At 37.4% G+C, this 20,030-nt stretch overlaps 1 protein-coding gene across 2 annotated transcripts in view; it reads right to left on the bottom strand.

The window, feature by feature from the left end:
- Positions 1–20,030, bottom strand: part of FBXO42 (F-box protein 42) — an 82,549-nt gene that overhangs the window by 8,021 nt on the left and 54,498 nt on the right. For both annotated transcript variants that reach the window (XM_011363488.2, XM_011363489.2), the window contains exon 5: positions 268–421. In XM_011363488.2, coding sequence (XP_011361790.1) covers positions 268–421 — 154 coding nt within the window. The remainder of the gene's footprint in view (positions 1–267; positions 422–20,030) is intronic.

The following is a 20,030-nucleotide window of genomic DNA, read 5'->3' as shown; positions in this document are numbered from 1 at the left end:
TGGTTCATTCATTTTTCTTGGAAGAGGAATAAATCTCTTCCACTTTTTCTCTTTGGAATAAGGGTTCTTAACATCAGGTTTTAAGGGGATCCTGAAAACCCTCTGACACTGTAGGCAAAATCTGTGCATATGTAAATTTTTCTCTGGGAAAAGACTCTATAGCTTTCATCAAATTCTCAAGATTTCTGGATACAAAAAGAAGATAAGGAATCCATTCACTTCATATTTTTTATTTCAGATTGAAACTATCCCATCTTCGTGGCTTACCAGTTTTTAGAGGGCGAGTAAGTGTGTATTTCATCAAAGAATCTCTCTGGTTGATGTAGGGGATAAGGGCTTGGCCTTGTCCAGCCACCAAACAGCACCAGCAGGTCCTTGTACACGACCAGAGTTGCTCCAGCTTTCGGGGAAGGATAGGACCCTGGGAGAAGCCAGTAACAGCGTGGTTAGGATTCAGGGTCTCACGACGAGCCACAGGTAGGTGGTCTGGAAGACTGACAAAATGGGAACCAATACTACAAATCATAAGGGAAGCAGGGAGACAAAACTGGGTTTGCAGGTCTGAGAGAAAACCATCACCAATTAATACATCTTTTATAGTTAAAACAGAGAAACTTGAGTTAAATTTGGCTTATGCCGGAAAACTTTAGAGATAACAAATGTCCCACAGGAGCATGGTTTTTCAAAGCTTTTGGTCTTGGAAACAATTGCTATTTCTCTTGATCTCTTACTCTACATGCCACCTTTAGTTTGCTCAAGACCAAAGTACTTTGTCTCAATATCCAGGTGTCAGTAAATACTAGAACATTAAAAAGAATTTGCTGTTGTTGTTAAAGTGCAGGATCCATTTTTTCCACAGGAAATCTTAAGCAGAAGGAACCCCAATAGCATATTAACCTGATAGCGGTTGAGGTGCTCCAACTGCTGGGGAAAACAGCTCGGCTTCCCCTTTCAGCTTCGAGGGATTATGGGAATACAGTTTGGAAAGCCCTGCTTGGACTGCTTTAATGGTGTCAATTACAAGGTCTTGAGGTTGAAAAGGTCGAGTAGAGGACTGTTCTCCTTGGGATCCAACTTAAGAGCAACTTCACATGACTTACTGAGGAGGTACCAGTCTTCAGAATGTGGAGTGAACATCTAAAAACTTTCTGTGGCATCAGCTATTTTCAATATTTTCCTAATAAAACAGGCATCAACCCAACAGGATCTCACCACAGAAATGAGTCTTCTCCAGAAACAGTTCTCGTGTCAATAGCAGCGCTGTGACATTGGCTGAGGTGTTCCATGAATTAGTTTTTGCTATTCTCGTATCTCATAGGAACTATGACTAAAGGAGCTAGCTACTCATGATCTGTTGTCCTTTCGTAGAGTCTCATGATTTCTGGCCCAAAACTTTGCTTTCCTAGGAGGAAGCCCCCTGGCCCGACTAGAAAACCTAACTAATGTAAGGGTCTAGTTAAAATGTTAGTGTTAGCCACAGATGATTTAATTTGTGAAATATCGAGCAAAGCTTCAAGTTCTTGCTACCTTGGAACTCATAAGTATTGTGAAAAAGTTGGAAAAAGCAAATAAAATATGTAACAGACTTCAGCAGAGTAGTAATTTAAAACCCTTCCAGACTGAAATTTGGATTTCAGATACTAGAAATCCTGGCTTTTGAAATCAAATGTATAAAGTAAATCAGCAGACCAAAGGTCCCCAAAATAGCAAAACCATGGAAGCAAAAATAGAATTTTCAATGTAAATTGGGCAATTTGTATCAAAAAAATTAAGTGCATATGCTTTGAATCAGCAATTTCATTTCCAAGGATTAATCTAATGAGATATCTGGGCAAATCAAAAAAGAAATAGCTACAAGGATGCTCATTTGCAGTGTTTAAACAGGGAATATCCATATAAAACAACACTATGTGGCAATTAAAAATAATGTGGTTCTTTATTTGTCCTGTAAAAAGTGATGAACATGGAATAACCATAATAGTTGATGGGCACTATGCTCCTGGCACTGTTCTAAGGGCTTTACACATAATTCACTTAATCCTTACGAGAAACCTAAGAAGTAGGCTCCACTGTAATTCTCACTGACTGGATTAAGAAACTGAGGCACAGAGTGGTTAATTCTCCCAAGGTCACACATCCAACTAGTGTCAGAGAAGGAATGTGATTCCATGCAAACTGAGCTCACTTAAAATAACCTACTTTCCTATATGTGTTCATTACATATAAAAGACAATCTAAAAGGTCAATAAATATTTGATTTCTGAATGGTAAGATTAGAGATGCTTTTCATTTTCTTCTTTATAAAAGACTTTGTATTGGCTGAACTTTGCAAAAAGTGATAAAGCTATTTTGGTTGTTAAAAATGAGAAATACGAATTCAATGCAACTCTTTTCCGGCATTTCACCCAAACTCACTCCATTTGATGAAGGCCTCTGTGAGAAGCTACATAAAGTAGATTCTCAATCCCTTATTCAAAATTCCAAATCCTCAGTTCTGAAAACTCATTTTTTGCAAAGCTTATTTGGACACAAAATTTGACGTGAAATGTCAAGTTAAGTATTCATATGTGTTGCTGTAGAAGTATTAGTAAAGATGATTACAGGGTGCTGGTCCAGAATCCACCAGAGGTACTATAAAGGCATTTGCATTATATTCCCATTCTAAACTCTGAAAAATTCTGAATTCCAAAGCACAATTAGCTACAAGGGCTTCACATAAGGACCTATGGTTAAGACCACAGGCTCTGAGCAGCCTGTCTGGGGTGAGATCCCAGCCCTAAAACTCAGGCCAGTTATCAGATCTCTCCCTGCCTCAGTTTCCATATCTATAAAATGAAATAACAGCATCTGCCTCATAGAGTGGTTGTGAAGGTTAAATGAGTTAAATCACGTAATGCACTCAGAATGGTGCCTGGTATTGTTATTATTATTGTTAACGTAAATTAATATAAAATTAGTGCGAAATTAATATGGTTAATTAGCCACAGACATCGGACAGTACTGCTACCTACATGGCACAGGTTATGAGAACAGAACTGAACTGGTGGACATATTTAACCACTAGTATATGGTCAGAGTATTCCTGGCAGAAATAACTATTTAGCTCAAGAAAGCACAACAGAAATAAAATTGTAACTGACAGTAGATGGTATAAAAGAGAAGTCACCCCAAGTCCCAGGAAGGTAAATCAAATACATCAAATGTGATTTGGAAACAAAAAACAACAGTTAACATAACACTAGTTTGGGTTTGCTCTTTCATGTGTACTGTTTCTTGTAACATATTTTAAAACAAATGATCAATACTTTATGAAGCAATGTTCATCAGTTCTGGGTTCAAAGAGATTACAAATATAGTATAAGAATACATACCTCTTAAGGGGAAAAACTATTCACAGAATTAAAAAGAGTGTTGGTAAAACATGACACAAACTCAAACCTGAGGAAAGAGTACACTTTAGATCTGCACTGTTCGACACAGTCACCATTAGCCACACGCTGCTTGTGGCTACCAAACTGGAAAGCACAGATACAGAACATTTCCATCATCACAGAAAGTGCTACTGGACAGAACTACTTTAGACAAAGCATTTTAAATTCATAAACTGTGCCTATGTTTAGGAGGGTAAGGGGTAGGTGGTAGAAATGAATGGGTGACTTGAGTTTTAAGAGAAATTACGATTACTGCTACTGATAACTATTATTACTGCTACTAATGATGACTAATGTTTATTGAGCATTTACTATATGCTGGGCACCTTTCTAAGGGCTTTGCATGTAGTAACTAATTTAATCCATCCCAAACTCCTAGTTTTATTCCCGTTTTATAGATGAGAATACTGAAGCACAGCTCATTTAAATAACTTGCCCAAGGTCACAGAACTATTAAGTGGCGAGCAAGGATTACAATCCACTTAAGTCTCTTGTAAAATTCATTCTCTTAATCTTTATACTGGACTGTTCTTCATACATACAGATACATTCCTTTTCAGTAGTTGCCACAAACAAGTCAGACACCTTAAAAGGTCTGAGTGTTTCAAAGCTGAGAAACCTCTTCCTTAAATCTTAATTAGGTAAGCCACAGACCTAGAGTGACAGAGAGATAAGTAAACTGAACAGGACCTCTTAGGACCTCTTTTTCTCCACAAGGCTCTGGGGTCACACTCTGCCTCTGCAATAGGACCCTTTACTTGTTTTCCGGACTCTCCAAGGAAAGGTAAGTTGGAGACAATGATAAATCAATCTTTAAGGATTATTTTAGGAAAAGGCTTTACTAAATGACTTCTCAAATATCTTGGTATTTTAGAAAGCCAAAATCTCTCCCTCTACTTATGCCAAGGAGTGGCAGAATTCCCTCATCCAGCATTTCCAAGGTGTTTTATGTCACGAATGGAAGATTTAATTTCAGCATCTTACTTAAATATCTCCACAACTATGTAGGGTCATACAAAAGTTAATCATGCTCCTCCACCTCAATCTGTAAGGAATGTGAGAAAAAAATTATCATATAAGAACAAATGAAGAGGGAAGGAAGGAGGACACAGAATTCAACCTACAACCCCTATACAGTTAGTTCAGCAACAAGAGGGCAAAGATGTGGGTGCATCAAATTACATTACTTATTGCAAATCAGATACTTTTAAATTCTTGTTACTTTAGATCAATACTGTGATTTAATTCATTTCCAAAAATCTCCATGTTCTATATTCTGAAGTTGTCTAAAGCAGAGGGTCTTTAATTCTCTTAATTATCTTAATGCAAGGTCCATAACTCAAATGAATTAAATTTATGGTAAGGTCAGAGACTGCAGAGGTCAATGAACTTTGGCAGTTTCTATATCTTAAACAGTCTCTTTAGCCAAGTGTAGTTCTAGAAAGCAAACAATAAATCTTTACCAGAATTTTGAAAAAAAACAAGAAAACTTATATTCAAATTACATACCTTTATTGTTTTAAAGTTCTAAGGAAAGCAAGCTATTTAAATGCCTTTTACTTATAAACTCCCAGTACTTAGAAACTTTCTTAAAAAAAAAAAAAAAAAGACATCGCCATACATTACTAGACAAGGGAAACAACTTAGGGAACATCCCCAGATAAAACGTCAGGTCCTAAAGTTTGAATTGCATCTATTTGCACACAGTTCTTTCCATATGGTGGCTAGAATATCACAGCTGTTTAACCAATTTGTATTAAAACGCACCCATATACTACATTAGGGACTGACTGATTCATTGGAAATCTTGTACAAAATAGGGTATTCTGACAGCAGTTGACTCACCAAGGACAAAATGTGCCCACATCAAACTTGGACAGACATGTTACTCGAGCCTGTTCCCCTAGAGTCAATGGCTCTCATAGGCTTCACTCCCCAAACACACCAAATCCTAATCACACAGCAGATAGGATCAATGGAGCAAATTTCAAAACAAGGCACAAGCCAAAAAAGGCAGCTGTGGGAAACTCGATATCAGATAGGCACCCTATACACAGAACTAACATTCTCTAAAATTGCTAATTGGTTCAGATGTTTCCCAAGGCTCTTATGAATCAGAAGAAAATTTCACATGTGAAAGGCAGTGGTAGAATTACGAGGCATTCTTGTTTACTTCTGCAACGATGGTAAAACAGCGAAGCGATTACAAATTCTGGTTTGGTTTCGATGCCACCTTCCCACAACTGCAGTTTCTACTCACATGGAACCTAGGACTGGAAGAGCAGCTCAATTGTTTGATACAAGATAAAACAAGCACCTGCTTTATTGGGGATGCCTGTATTTTACGCATGACTAAAAATTATCTTTGCATCTCCATACTAAGATCATTATTTATCAATATTATCATTTATTATTAAGGTGTTATAGGTACCATTCCCCATAGCTATAGTTCTTAAACTTTAGCTGCGTCAGGAGTAGCTGGTGGTCTTCTTACAATACAAACTGCTGGCCCCTACTTCTGAGCTTCCTATTTAGAAGGATGGGGTGGGGTCTGAGAAACTGCATTTCTAACGAGCTCCCAGGTGATTTGGGTACTAGACGTTAAGAATCATGTTGTAGAGAGTTAACTAACCCTTGAGTTAAATAAACCTGCTAGACAATACTCTAACACGACAGATATCAGGAGGGTATGCAGTCACCCTTTTGCTTTATATCCAAGTTTAGATGATTTTCTTAACACTGAATCTACCCAGACTTTTTCTGTGCGTGCATGCTGTATATGATTGTATGGAAACCTTCATTTTGATAGTAGAGAAAGGACAAGGGTCTAAAGTTGGTTTTCCTTGACAAATGCTTTGATTAAAGGGATGCTGAAAGAAACTACTTTAACATTTTCAACATACAAACATCTCCCTGGTTGTCCTCATCTACATCTCACTGAACTTACACTCTGCAAAGTAAAATTTAAAAATTGTTCCATCTACAGGCTTTCAGACATATCACTTTTAATAAAGACTTATTTACAGCAACATAAGTGACTTGCTAATATTCTCCATGACTCTGAAAATAGAAAGATCTAAAACTAGAAATTAGAAACTTATAAGAGTAAAGTTTGAAAACAAGAAAATTAGGAGCATGAAAAATTTAACTGTAAGGACTCACTAGCATGCCAATGAATCCAGAAGAAAAACTCTGGACAAAAACATCTCCACTTTGCTCACAGAATCCCAGAATGTTCTGGTGTGTGATTTGCTTTTTAAAGAGGGAATGGTCTAAATTGCTTAACTGGCAGTCAAAAACTTTTCCCTGCGATGGCAAAAAAGGGCAAAGGGATTAAGAAGTACAAACGGATAGATACAAAATAGTCATGGAGATGTAAAGTGTAGCATAAGGAAAACATCAACAATGTCATAAAAAACATGGAAGGGAGAAGAGGGGTACTAGATTTAGTGGGGTGACTGCTTCGTGAGTTACACAGATCTCTAATCACTTCGATGTACAACTAAAACTAATATATTATTGTATGCCAACTATAACTGAAAAAAAAAAAAAAAACCTCACCGAATTCTACAATGTAAATATGAACAATTAAGTGTCTATTATACTTCAATAAAGTTGGGGGGGGGAGGACTTTTCCCCGAATGCTTTAAAATTATTTTACAGTAATGACGCCAAAGGGGACATTAAAGAATGAATAATGGTACTGATGTTTCCAATCATATTTTCCATTTCATATTAACAACTCTCCAGACACAGTCACTTTCTCAGGGTCCAGAAAAGGCATTCACTCTATATGTAGAACACTAGTCCTTCCTCACACGAAACTGGCCTTGAGGGCGAAATAAGACCAGACAGACCTGATTAACCAACAACCCTATCTGTTTCTTTTGTGTGGTTGATTTCTGTGGTGGTGAGGAGCCTTGAGTTGATGTGTGTATGGGGGTGGGGAGGGGGAGATTAATTTTGCTGATAAGACCCAATCTGGGTCTTGGGAAGCTGATCAAGCCTTTGGCTAGATACAGCTGTCATTATGGTAGTGTGTGAACTGACTGACCTTGATAGTAAGAGTTCAGAGGTCAGGAGAAGAGTAATTTGGAGAGAGATTTCCCAGAACACCACCTAAACATCTGAATCAGGAAACCTAGAGGGCACAAGAGGACAGACTGCCACTTATAACTTCGGCAAGAGACCCTTGAGTTATCCTATAAATTGCTAGAGTCATAATTTAACTGCTTACAGCTCTAAATTGTTTTGATTTTATAGGTACTACTTTGTAATGGGAACAAGAAAAGCACGTTTCATGGTTTTATGGTTTGAGGAATAAGGAGACAAAAGGAAAATTAAGAACAACACTTTGCAGTCCACGAATACCAAACAAACAAACAAACAAACAAACAAAAACCTGTCTTGGGCTAGAAACACCTTAAAGACAAATAACTATTCATAATGATCTCCAAAGGATGCAGCCAGGACCACAGGGGTTCTACCTGGAACAGATATCAATTTTTCTCCTGATGATGAAACCATTTCTATTTTAATATCAATGTGGTCAATAATAATTACAATAAGTCTTTGCATTTAGATAGATGCCATGGGAGATAAAATATATAATGCTTATTTTATAGAAGGAAAGTAGGAGGCAAATATAAAGTTATCCTTTGGCAAGGTCACTACAAAACCCCTAATCTCTTGCTCTCTAAGACTTGGTTCTAGCCAACTGTGCTCTTCAACTCAGTCTAAAACAAGGATTTAAGTTAGTCACCAAGGTCATGGGACTAGATGTCAAAAGAACTAAATTCTTCTGCACAGGCATCACTTTTTTCAGGACCTCTGCCATGCAGCACCATCTCTTCCCACGCTGGGCTAAAGGCCCTCCTAGGGTAGGGAGGGGTGAACCAGGAGGGGACATCTATATCTACCTCAATCTGGGCATTTAGCACACTATGTTAAAATTATGAATTTAGAGTCTCCCAATAAGATTATACTATCCTAGAAGATAGGAACTATTTTTATGAAAAAGTTTACTGAACTGAACCAACCCATGGAAGCCAAATGGTTACAGATCCCTCATGAGCTGAGAACTGGCTCCAGTTAAATCATAACCTATTGTGGTGACATCAGTGGGCCTTTATCAGGGGAAAGGCTAAACACTGCTTTAGGTGCTGCTTTTGCTTTTCCTATTTTATTCCTCAGTTGCAACATAGAAAGTTACTGACTGATATAAAAACAATTCACTGATATTAGACAAAGCTTGTCTGTATGTCAGGTTTCAGGTATACATTTTTATTATTAAAATTATAGCCATATCTTTAAAAATGACACTCCTTGGGTCATTTACAGAGCATCCAAAATAAGAGGAACTTCTGTAATGGGCATGAGAAACCTAGATCCTATATAACTTAACTATATATATGCTGAAGGCAGAAAAAAAAGAAATTCTCCACTGGCGTTGTTTTCACTTCTAAACAAACCCACGAGAAAGACTACTTAGATGAATAGGGCAGCATTTATCAGCTAAAAATGAACAAAGTGAAAGCCAGTAATAGTTCTTTGTTACCATTTCAAATAGTCTTTTGATTCAATTTCTAGGAAGGAGAGGAGGTGCTGAGTCTCAGTTTAATCTGATAAATTGTTAATTGCAGTTCTAATGTGTGTGGGGGGTACTCTTTTAAGTGGCTCTGTTTAGAAGTGAAAACAATGTTTCTAGTCATAAAGTTTCTGGCCTGGTGTCAAAACAGGAAAATCCTATCAGGCGGGAGAGCACCAAACTGAAATATGGTATAACCTTATTTATTATCTCCCCTGGTGTACCAAAGTTTACTCAGATTTGTGCTATGCCAATTTTCCCACTCTTCTATCCAGCAGGAGAGAATGTGCACCCACCTTAGAAAAGCATGTATTCTGGAAAAATTCCAGGATTTGAACTTTATAAATAAATAGGAAGGATCCCTTCCTTTCCTAGGGGAACCCACTGGCTCTGCTCTCATTCACATCTCCCAAGATCACCACAGATCCCGGGTGTTTCAGGATTGAACAGGGCTAGAGGAGACAAGGAGAAATCGCCCACTTATAAAGATTAACCAAGACCTGGTCCTTGGGTCAGGAAGAAACTAATACGACAAAGAACTTAAAGTTGTCACTTAAATAACAGCCCATGCCTTCTTTACAGAGATTAGCATATGCGACTGGTGCCTGAGCCCTGGGTGCCTTTCTTCTACAAAACCCAAAAAATGTAGATGGAGACTCAAATACTTCATAGTTATTTTCATCAAAACCACATCTTAATAAAAACAACTGGCCTTAAAAATAAATTGTAACAAATTGTGAACAGAATCCTAATTGTTATCTAATTGTTAGTTTGCTACTTTTTCTCTCATAAATCAGATTTCCTTTAAAAACCTATCCACTCATATGTGTCCTGGCTCTAGACACATTTTATAACTTATTTTAAACACCCCCACTGACTCTCGTGCATCACCAGTTATTTTCTTCTTTGCTGTTTTCTCCGTATTGATTTATTTATCTCTTTCTTCTCCCAGTAGACCCTGCTTCTTGTTCACACCTATATCTGTAGTATGTAGAACAGCACCGGGCATAAACACTCAATAAAGACATGAAAATAAATAAACCAAGGAATGAATGCAGTCACTTTTTAAGCTTTGAGAATGCAAAGATACCTTATGACTACTCTCCAGTCCTTAGCTAGTACTTTAGTATATATAAAAGTGTCAACTTAATCAGTTTCCACATTCACTCTCTGAGTAGTAGTGTATGCAATCTGAACAAAACCTATGAATAGTAGGTATTACCATTTCAACCTAAAGGTGATGTAAATGAGATGTTAAATAGCCTAAAGTCACCCAGGTACTAAGCAACAGAGATCTGGATGCAAATCTATGTCTGCCTGGTATAAAAGCTATGCTCTTAATGATATTGCCAAGTAGCCTCCCTCCCTCCCACAACACATTCCTCGCTTCTCTTTAGGTCACGAGGTCCTCATAATGAGTAGTACATTTAATTATTAGAAAGTGGTCTTTCTTCCCCAAACTTCTATAATATTGTCAGATCTTCCTACTTAGAGCGGGACCAAGTGAATAGAGAAGTCTCTGGGATACTTACCATGTCTAAAATATTTCTTAAAGTTGACAAATTGGTCTTAAGTAAGAAATGAGTGTATATGTCCACAAACAAACTTACATAAGAATGTTGATTACACTTATATTCAAAGTGGAAATAACTCAAGTATCCATCAGTAAGAAAACGGGTTAAAAAAATGGAATATTCGCATTATGGAACACTCACAGCAACGAAAAGGAATAAACTACTGATAGATGCAACCAATCTCAAAAAAAACCAAGATGAACCTCAAAAATATCTGTTAGAAGTCAGAATAGTGGCTACCTTTGTGGGGAGCAGTATTAACAGGAAAGGGGCGTGAGGGAACTTCCTGAGGTGACAGAAGTATTTTGTATCTTGATCTAGGTGATGATCACATGGCTGTATACATATATAAAAAAGTCTTTGAGTTATGCACCAGAGATGTGTTCATTTTACTATATGTAAACTACATCTTAATAAAGTGTTGGTAAGAAAAAAAGAATGGCTAGTGTCAACGCTGTAGAGTGAACTGTAAACCTGTTTATACTGCTGTCACATGGCATCGCCTACTATTCTCACCAGGAAACAGAAATATCAGCAACCCACTGTCAGAACTAAAATTCATTTTGTGAGATCTTCAAGAACACATTACTCACATAAAATGCAACCACCCTATAGCTCAAGTACATAAATCAAATAGCAAAGACATTTAAGATTGGCCCATAGGATTTCAGAAAGCTTACTAAAGTGAGAGAGAAGGCAAAAAAGAACACAGTATAAAAGCCAACAAATCAAATATAAAATTCATAGCCTATAATCGCGTTCAGAGAGATCAATGGAAAAGAGATTATCAAGGGCATTACTTGTTTGAAAAGTAGAATCGATTAAAAGCATAGTTCAAGAGTTCATCTCCTAAAGGAGAGATAAGAGGTATCTTTTGAGCTTTGAAATAGATCAAGTAGTCTCCCAGAATTCAAGTTGATATTTTTAAGTTAATAAATGACCACACAACTCTGAGCCACCTAGGAAGAGCACCCTGTAGATTCTTTACAAAATTCCCTCAAAGTCACAAGAGCTGGAAAACTTGAGAAACTACCCTTATCTTGAGTATATAGAGAATAAACAGCCAATCAATGTGCACTGGGCACGAGTGGGTACATGGCACTGCTGAGTGTCTTTGAAACCAACAGCGTCATTCATAGAGAAGGAGAAGTTAGATATGACTCAAGGATAGTATCTTTTCTATTTCCCCATATAGGATTAGACGTCTACAATTTCATCCAGAACATAAAATAAAGTTAATATATCTAGAAAGCATTGGAGATACACAGGGACAGAGCATGAGACAAAACGAAGTTCATGGTGGTCATCAAACACAAAGTACTGTTGGGGGTTTGTGTAGATACCTGAGAATAAACAGAAACACTAAACAGTCTGAGAGTTTTACTGCACAGGGAACCCAAGAGCAACCAAACATTGCTTTGTCGAGATGGTAGGCACAAAGGGTCACAATGTGTAGATATGAAAGCTCATAATTCTAAGGAAAGTCACTGCTTATTCTCAGTGACACTCTAGATTTCTATCTACAATATGAAAAGGTTTAGAGGGTTTTAAGAAAAGATAGAAAAGTTGGACCAAGAGAATAAAAGTTAAAGGATGCAGGGTTTTCAACATGGAAAAGAGAAAGCTAAGGACAGATTTTAACATTCTGGTAACCAATACATTTGGTAATCAAGAAAAGATCCATAAGTACAATTAGTTGAGCTTTCTCATCTACAAAGAAAATATTAAAACGGTGAGATCAATAATCTGTTTTTAAGAAAGAATAGGAGTTTACAACTGTATCTGAAAGGGAAGCACGTCCTCTTGTCACATGGTCCAATATTGACCAGTTGATAAGCATCTACTCTCGCATCTCCACCTGGCATTCTCAGAACATACTTACATATAATTTTAAGTTTTTTTAATATATAAAGTGCTTACATGCAAAATAGAATCCAATGATTATAAGTATATAAATACATAATGCTAAAAAATTCCACATCCAGCTATTTCAGTGTCAGCACTGACACCAGGGACCTAAGCCAAGGGAAGAACTCGGTGACCTTTTCCCAAACAGACACCTATCAGCTGTTTTGGTTATACCTGCTGCCAGGTATTGGTTCCAGACTCCCTGATTTGTTTTGACATTTTCTGGCAACATTACCACAGGCTCGAGGAAGGGCAGCAGAGAACCTAAGACTGACTAAGCTTTTTCGATAGACACACAGAACAGAAAGGGTCAACAATGGATCCAAGAGCCCTATGAGTATCATTTTTAAGGTATTATTTACATAGTATGAGAAACAATGATGTTTTGGATAGTTATTTCTGGAAAGTTCTAGCATTTTCCAGCTGCTAAAGATATCTTGGCCTTCCTACAGACATTTGATATGACCAATACTGTTTCTTTTTCCTGCCCCTAACTCCATAAGTAAACTAGCTTTTCTGCATGATTATTCAGTGATTTTAGAAGATGTGATTATTCTTTTAGGGAACAGTCTTAAAGAAGCACAATTATTTCCAACACAGCTTCTGACTCTGGATAACTAGAAAGATCTTATTAGGTCACAATAAAAGAGAAATGTTATCTTCAGCATCCTGTTCCTCACTGAAAAATTTAAAAAGGCAAGTTATTATTATCTTTTAAAGTTTGCTAAGCTATGAAAGGTTGCTTCAAATAACATACGCTCTGCTCATTATCCTTTCCTGACTCTGATGAAGTCATTAGTAGCCAGATAGCTCAGTTATTCCCCCAAAATTCAATGGAATGTCAAGGACCAAGGGCAACTACAAATAAAGTGAATCACAGGAAAAGAAAAAAATACTCTAGAATTTTTAAAGAAAGGAAAAGAATAATTTGGAGAAATCGAATAAACACTATCTCAACCACATGATCAAAGTTAACATAAAGTGATAAATCATACTGATAGTATGTACCCTTGACAGAATGTAATAAGAAGGGCACTTTACCTCTGTGGTCTTCCTCCCCGAAACCCATAACTCCAGTCTGACCATAAGAAAAACATCAGAAAAACCCAAATTCAATGATAGTCCACAAAATACCTGACAGAATGCCTTAAAACTGTCCAGATCATCAAATAAGGAACTCTGAGTAACTATCACAGTTGAGAGGAAACTAAGAAGATGTGAAGCTTAAATGTAATATATTCTGGATGGGATCTTGGAACAGAAAAGAGACATTAGATTAAAATTAAAAAAAAAAAAAGAAAAAAAGGAAATCTGAATGAAGTATGGACTTTAGTTAATAGTAATAATGTATCAATGTTGGTTAACTGTCACAAATGTACTATTATGACTAGATGTTAAATTAACAATAGGAAAATGTGGATGTGGGGTGTATGGGAACTCTGTTCTATTCTAAAATTAAAAAGTCTATTTAAAAAGTTTTAAAAATTGATAATATGAAATAAAGAAAAAACAAAACTACTCACAGTATATATAGCACAGTAGAAAAAATACACACTTTAGAGACAGAATCTTGCTCCATCACTTACTGGCTCTGTGATCTTAGGTAAATTACCAGGTGATTTACTGACCTTTAGTTTCCTCATCTGTAAAATGGGTATAAAGCAGTGCCAACCTAACTGGGTTGGTCTGAAGATTAGATAGCATGTATGTAGACTCTGGGGCAACCAACAGCCCACTTCCAAAACCCTCTCCATAGCATTTCTTCCGACAGTAGGCCACTCTTGACCAACTAGGGTAAGACGTAGCAACTATTTCTACAGTGAAGCAGCTAAGATTTCACAGAGCAAGCCACCCTTCTTCTTTAACGATTTGACACATTACACATCCACCTAACAGACTGTGATAAGAGTGAAGTCATAGATTGCATAATAAGAAAGCAAGAAGATTTTGTAGGGATCTAGGATTTCCAAATTTAGCTAGATTTAGAACTAATTGGGACATTTTTTCTTTTTCTTTTTTTAATGCAGATCCACTACTCCATCCCCAATCCCTTGAGATTAGTTGAATGAGTCTGTTACGAGGCCAAGGAATCTGTATTTTAAGTGAATTCCCCAGGTGATCTGAATAAAAGTGATCTACTATGTGGTTTTTAGAACAGTAGTCTTCTCTCTTCCTCTTTTTACAGAGAAGGAAATTGAGGCCCAGACAATACAGAAGTGATTGGGTTCAGAGGCAAGTAGCTCAGGAGTGACAAGGCCCAGACTGAGACAGGCAACTAGTTTGTATATTACTGTCCTTGACTGTGTTTTTTTCTAAAACAAAGCCCGAAACACAAGCCATCGCTTGGAACTATGAATGAAAGAGAAGACACTGGAAAGGAAAAAAAAATCCTTGGGAAAAAAAATTCTATGGGGAGAATGTGGTGGGAAAATCAAGTGCTCCAGGACTAGTTAACAGAGATGACAGGCTGAGCTTTAACTCTTTCCTTAACATTTATAGACTCTTCCAATACTTACAGACTCTCCTAACTGTGGCAAGTTTTAAAACTGCTATTTGTTCCCCTTTTCTAACTGGGTGTAAGCTAATATTTAAGAATTTTTGAAAAGCAGACCACTCCACATTTAAGTATAAAAACTTCTACTTGAAAAAGTTTAACTTGATTTAAAGTAACCAAAAAGGTTGTGACTTAATATAACATTATATATTAACCAGATGCCAAAATTGGTCTCTCTCTGAATAAAGGGCATTTTAGAAACTGGTTTAAACGTTTGTCTTTTGAAGTACCTGTCCCAAGAAGCACTCATTTGCTTTGGGAATTGAGCACAGGCTGAGACAAATGAACCTGATTAAGAATTAAGTGGTTACACCTTAGTATAATATCAGAAGGAGAAGCATTCAACTTCCTAGATCCAGCTAGCAAAGGCTACAATGTACACAACTGTACATTCATAATCACTGGCCAGGATTTCCAATGGCTTCTGTTCTATTCCACCCTCAATTATTTTTTTCTGAGTGATAAAACAATCAGTAGAGAACTTCCACCAGTTCCCACATCTAGCTATTCACCAGCATCTGTACTCAGATATTTCTTCTTGCTCCTTTGGATAAAGGGTCAATGTTCCTACCCCCAATCAACCCCTCCACTTGTATAGTAGATTCTGCCTTTCTCACTACTTGAGAATACTGCTCTAACGATTCTTCCTCTCAATCCAAATCAGCTCCTCCCTGGAGAAGATCACTCCCATCAGCATATAAATATGTCTAAAAATCTGCCATCTTAAAAAAAAAAAAAAAGCAAAGCAACTTCTCAATCCTACATTCATCTCCACTTAACATCTCATTTTTCAGCTCTCCTTTATAGCAAAACTCTTGAAAAAATTATACCACTGTTTTCAACTCCTCTCTTCCCAGTTTCCTAAAACCATTCCGAATAGGCTTTCATCCTTACCACTCATCAAAAATACTCTCTTTATTACATTCAAGGTCAATGCTCAGTTCTCATATGACCAGACCTCTTAGCTGCATATGGCATGGTTGATTATTTCTTCTTCTCCAGTAAACACTTTCAAGTGTGGTGGCTTCTAAGATGCCACATTCTTCAGGCTTTTTCCCACCTCCCCAGTGCTCCTTTTCTAATCTTTTGCTATTTCTCCTTCCCCACCCTCATCTCCAAATGCCTGAATCTCCCGACTAAGCCTCCTCTTCTTCACTCATTCCTTTGGTAACCTTAGCCAGTCTCACAGCTTTAAATCCATCTAGAGCTAATGACTCTATCTAGAAAATATCTCCAGCCTGCATGTCTCTCCTGAACTCCACACACATAGATCTCCACCTAGATGTCCTAATGAATATTTCAAACTTAACATGTATCAAACTGCATTTCTCATCTCTCCTATACTTTGCCAACCTTGACCACACATAGTCTTACCCATCTCAGTTAATGGCAACTTCATTCATTCATATGCCCAGGCTAAAAATCCTTAAAGCTACCCTGATTCCTCTCTTTCTCACTCCACATCCAAACTTTGGGCAAATCCCATTGGCTCTATCCAATCCATGCAGTTTTTATCTTTCTGATAACACCCTAGTCCAAGTCACCATCATTTCTCACCTAGATTATTGCTACCACATTTTAACTAGTCTCCTCATTTCCATAATTGTCCTCTCAGAAACTTAAACAACCAGCCATTCTGCTTAAAGACTATGACAGTCTTTACAATGGCCAGCAAGACTTACATGTATGACACCCTCTCCTCCATTATTTGTCCAACCTTTTCTCCTAGTATAGTCTCCTTTGTTTACTCTGTTCCAGTCACACTAGATTCCTCATTATCCCCTGATGGTCCCAAGCACATTCTCACCTTTACACGGGTTATTCTGTTTGAAACGTTCTTTCCTTAGATGTTCACATGGTTCACTTCTTGTACAAATCAAGTCTATGTTCTAATGTCACCTTCTCCATGAGGTCTACCCTGGTTACCCGAGTTATAATCCCCTCATCTTGATTCCCCCTTACCATGCTATAGTTTTGCTTCAATGGCATTACTCATCTTCTAACACGCTATGTTATGTATTTGTCATTTTAAATATGTCTCCCTTCATCTGAATTTAAACTCCATTAGAAGTGGGATTTTTGTCTGTTAAGTCATGTATCCCCAGCATCTAAAGCCATACCACACAGAATAGGCAATCTATAAATATCTGCAACATTAACAAGTGAAGGATGAGAGAAGAGTTAAATGAATAAAGGACTATGCTGCACTTAAGGGAAATCAAGCCCTCTGTTTTAAAATGCCAATCTTTCATAACAACTAATTACTTGATACCATCACTTAAATGTTTCAAGAGATCAAAAACTAAACTTTCAAATATTTATTTGCCAGTTCAGCGAATGGCCCACTATCTACCTAGCTGCACAAATCTGAAATGTAAGTCAGCCTTGTTTGACCCTCTCACCCTCCCATATCCAATCATTCATCAAGAAGTCCCATCAATTTTTACATAAGAATTCAGCTCAAATTCATCCACTTCTCTTTATCGCCACTACTAGGTCTCCAGTCCGAGCCATCACAGTCTCTCACCTGTACTATTTTGATAGTCTCCTATCTGTTCTCTCTGCGTTAGTTTCTTGCCTTCTTCAATCTACTTCCTAAATAGCATCACAAGTGCTCCTTAAAATGTAAATTGGGTCATAATACTCCTCTGCTTAAAGTTTCAAAATCTCACAGAACTTAGTCTACATCTCAACTCCATCTGTGCCATTCTACTTCTTGTTCATTATGTTACGATCACAAAGGTCTGATTTGGGGTCATTCAATGCTTCCTATTTTTTACTGCCCCAGGGTCTCTGCACATGCTGTTCTCACTTCCCTCCATTCTTCATCCTTCGGGTCTCAGTAAAAAAATGTTGCCTCCTGTTGAAAGGAGCTCTCCCCTCTCTTATTTGTATCTCATTCCTTGTTTGTTTCCTTCATAATTTCTAATAATTTGCTTACTTGTTTTTGTTTCTTCCCAGTTACAATATAAGCTCCATGAGGGTAGAGACCACAACAGCAAGTGTAAAAGGGAGGAGATGCTTCACTGGAAATGTCTGAGAAGTACTAGCTGCTATAGGTCTCTCTCAGCTGTAAGGGCTGTCATTCCAACACTCATCACCAGCATGCTCCCTCCAGATGAGCATTTTTATGATTTCAAAAGGAACTAAAGACAAGTTTTCATTGGCAAATCACATTAATTCCAACTGCTATGGACTGAATTATATCCCCCCCAAAATTCATATGCTGAAACCCTAACCCTAATGTGACAGCAGTTGGAGACGGGACTTCTGAGAGATAATTATGTTTAGATAAAGTCATAAAGGTAGGGCCCTTATGATGGGATTAGCGCTCTTATAAAAAGAGGAAGAAATATCAGAATTCTCTCTCTGCCATGGCAGGACAGAGCAAGAAGGTAGCTGTCTGAAAGCCAGAGAGAGGGCTCTCACCAGCCCCTAATCTCAAGACTCCTAGCCTCCAGAATTGAGATATAAATTTCTGTTGTTTAAGTCAACCAGTCTACGGTATTTTGTTATGGCAGTTTGAGCTGAGACACCAATCAAAATGAGAATGCTCCAGTCTCCAAATATAACCAAATAACCATGAGAAAAGACACCGGATGCAGTAGCATTCCCTGTGCAGACTCTCTGCCACCCACCCGAACTGCTCCACTGGTCGTTAATGCTCTTCTCCCAATGGCTACACTTTTGAAGACCAAGCACTGTTAAAGCTATTGCTTTAAATACTCATAAACTGCAAATACTCAAACACTAGAAAAAGACTTCACACTTGGCACCAAAGGGTGGTGGGTAGCATTCCCCTCAGCCACCCCCTAACCTATCCACCTCCATGCACCAAAATGGGTGACTCAGGCACATCAAGACAGGTTATCATCTGTGCTTTATTCAGAAAGACTCACTGAAGTTTCAGTTAGGAAGTAATTTTGGTTGAGATTCATGACAGCATACAGAAGACTTCCTCAGGCAATCTTCTCATGGGATTTCTGCCTAAATGGGAATTTCATAGGACTCTTTATTGAACTATTGTTTGTTTGTTTGTTTGTTTGTTTTAAGTAGACATTTCAAAAAGCTCAGTTTTTTCCCCCCTCTAAAACTAGACTCTAATTGTAGATGAGAGTGATGCAGCAACTAGATTCTCTGAGATACTTTGTTGGAAAATTACTTTAAACATTCAGAAGCTTACATGTCTTTTATAAAAGGAAATAGTCCATCACTGTATTTTTAAAAATTCAGATTCTATAAATCTGAATTACCAAGTCAGTTATACCTTGGAAATTTCAAAACATAGTCTTTAAATTTAGTGGTTAAAAAAAAAAATGTCCATCTTATACAGACAAATAAAGAAAAAATAAGCAAACTAGTTGGCAATAGGCTATGAAAGTCCCAAAGTCCAGAGATCCATTTCTATAAGGATGAGAAAAACCCAGGCCAAATTATCAAAGGCATAAAATCTAGTTACAAAATGGAGAAAGTATTAGTATTTTGTAACTGAAACAATCAAAGCTGCTCTGAAATGGGGCCTGGACAAGTACAGTAGCGATAAGATGCATAAGTTGAAAAGACTACATTTTAGAATCTGTGATTCCAAATATTAATCAATATAGTACTACATGCAATATGAGGCAAAGGGCAAGATTAACACTTGTTCGTCTTTCCAATAATTTTAATAAAGAGCTTCATTTGTAAAAAACCCAGTCTCACCTGCAAGTATCTACTATCAGTAAGCTTCTCCTTCCTCTATTTGCCTATTGCAAAGGAGAAGGAACAGCTTTTACAGTTTTGGGGAAGCAAAATGTAGCTTCTGCTCATAAAAAGGTTTCAAGTCCCTGGCCTAGACATTCATAGCAGTCGTTACAGAACTAAGATTAACTAGCCTTCATAACCCATTTAAAAAAAGAATCATCTAGTCTCACACCATATGTCTCCGCGAGAGATTCAGTAACTTGTTCATAGTTTCATGGAGAACTAGTGATTAT

The sequence above is a fragment of the Pteropus vampyrus genome, unplaced genomic scaffold (assembly GCF_000151845.1).
Source record: "Pteropus vampyrus isolate Shadow unplaced genomic scaffold, Pvam_2.0 Scaffold86, whole genome shotgun sequence".
In the NCBI taxonomy this organism is placed as follows: Eukaryota; Metazoa; Chordata; class Mammalia; order Chiroptera; family Pteropodidae; genus Pteropus; species Pteropus vampyrus.
This window is presented reverse-complemented; position numbering and strand designations above follow the sequence as displayed.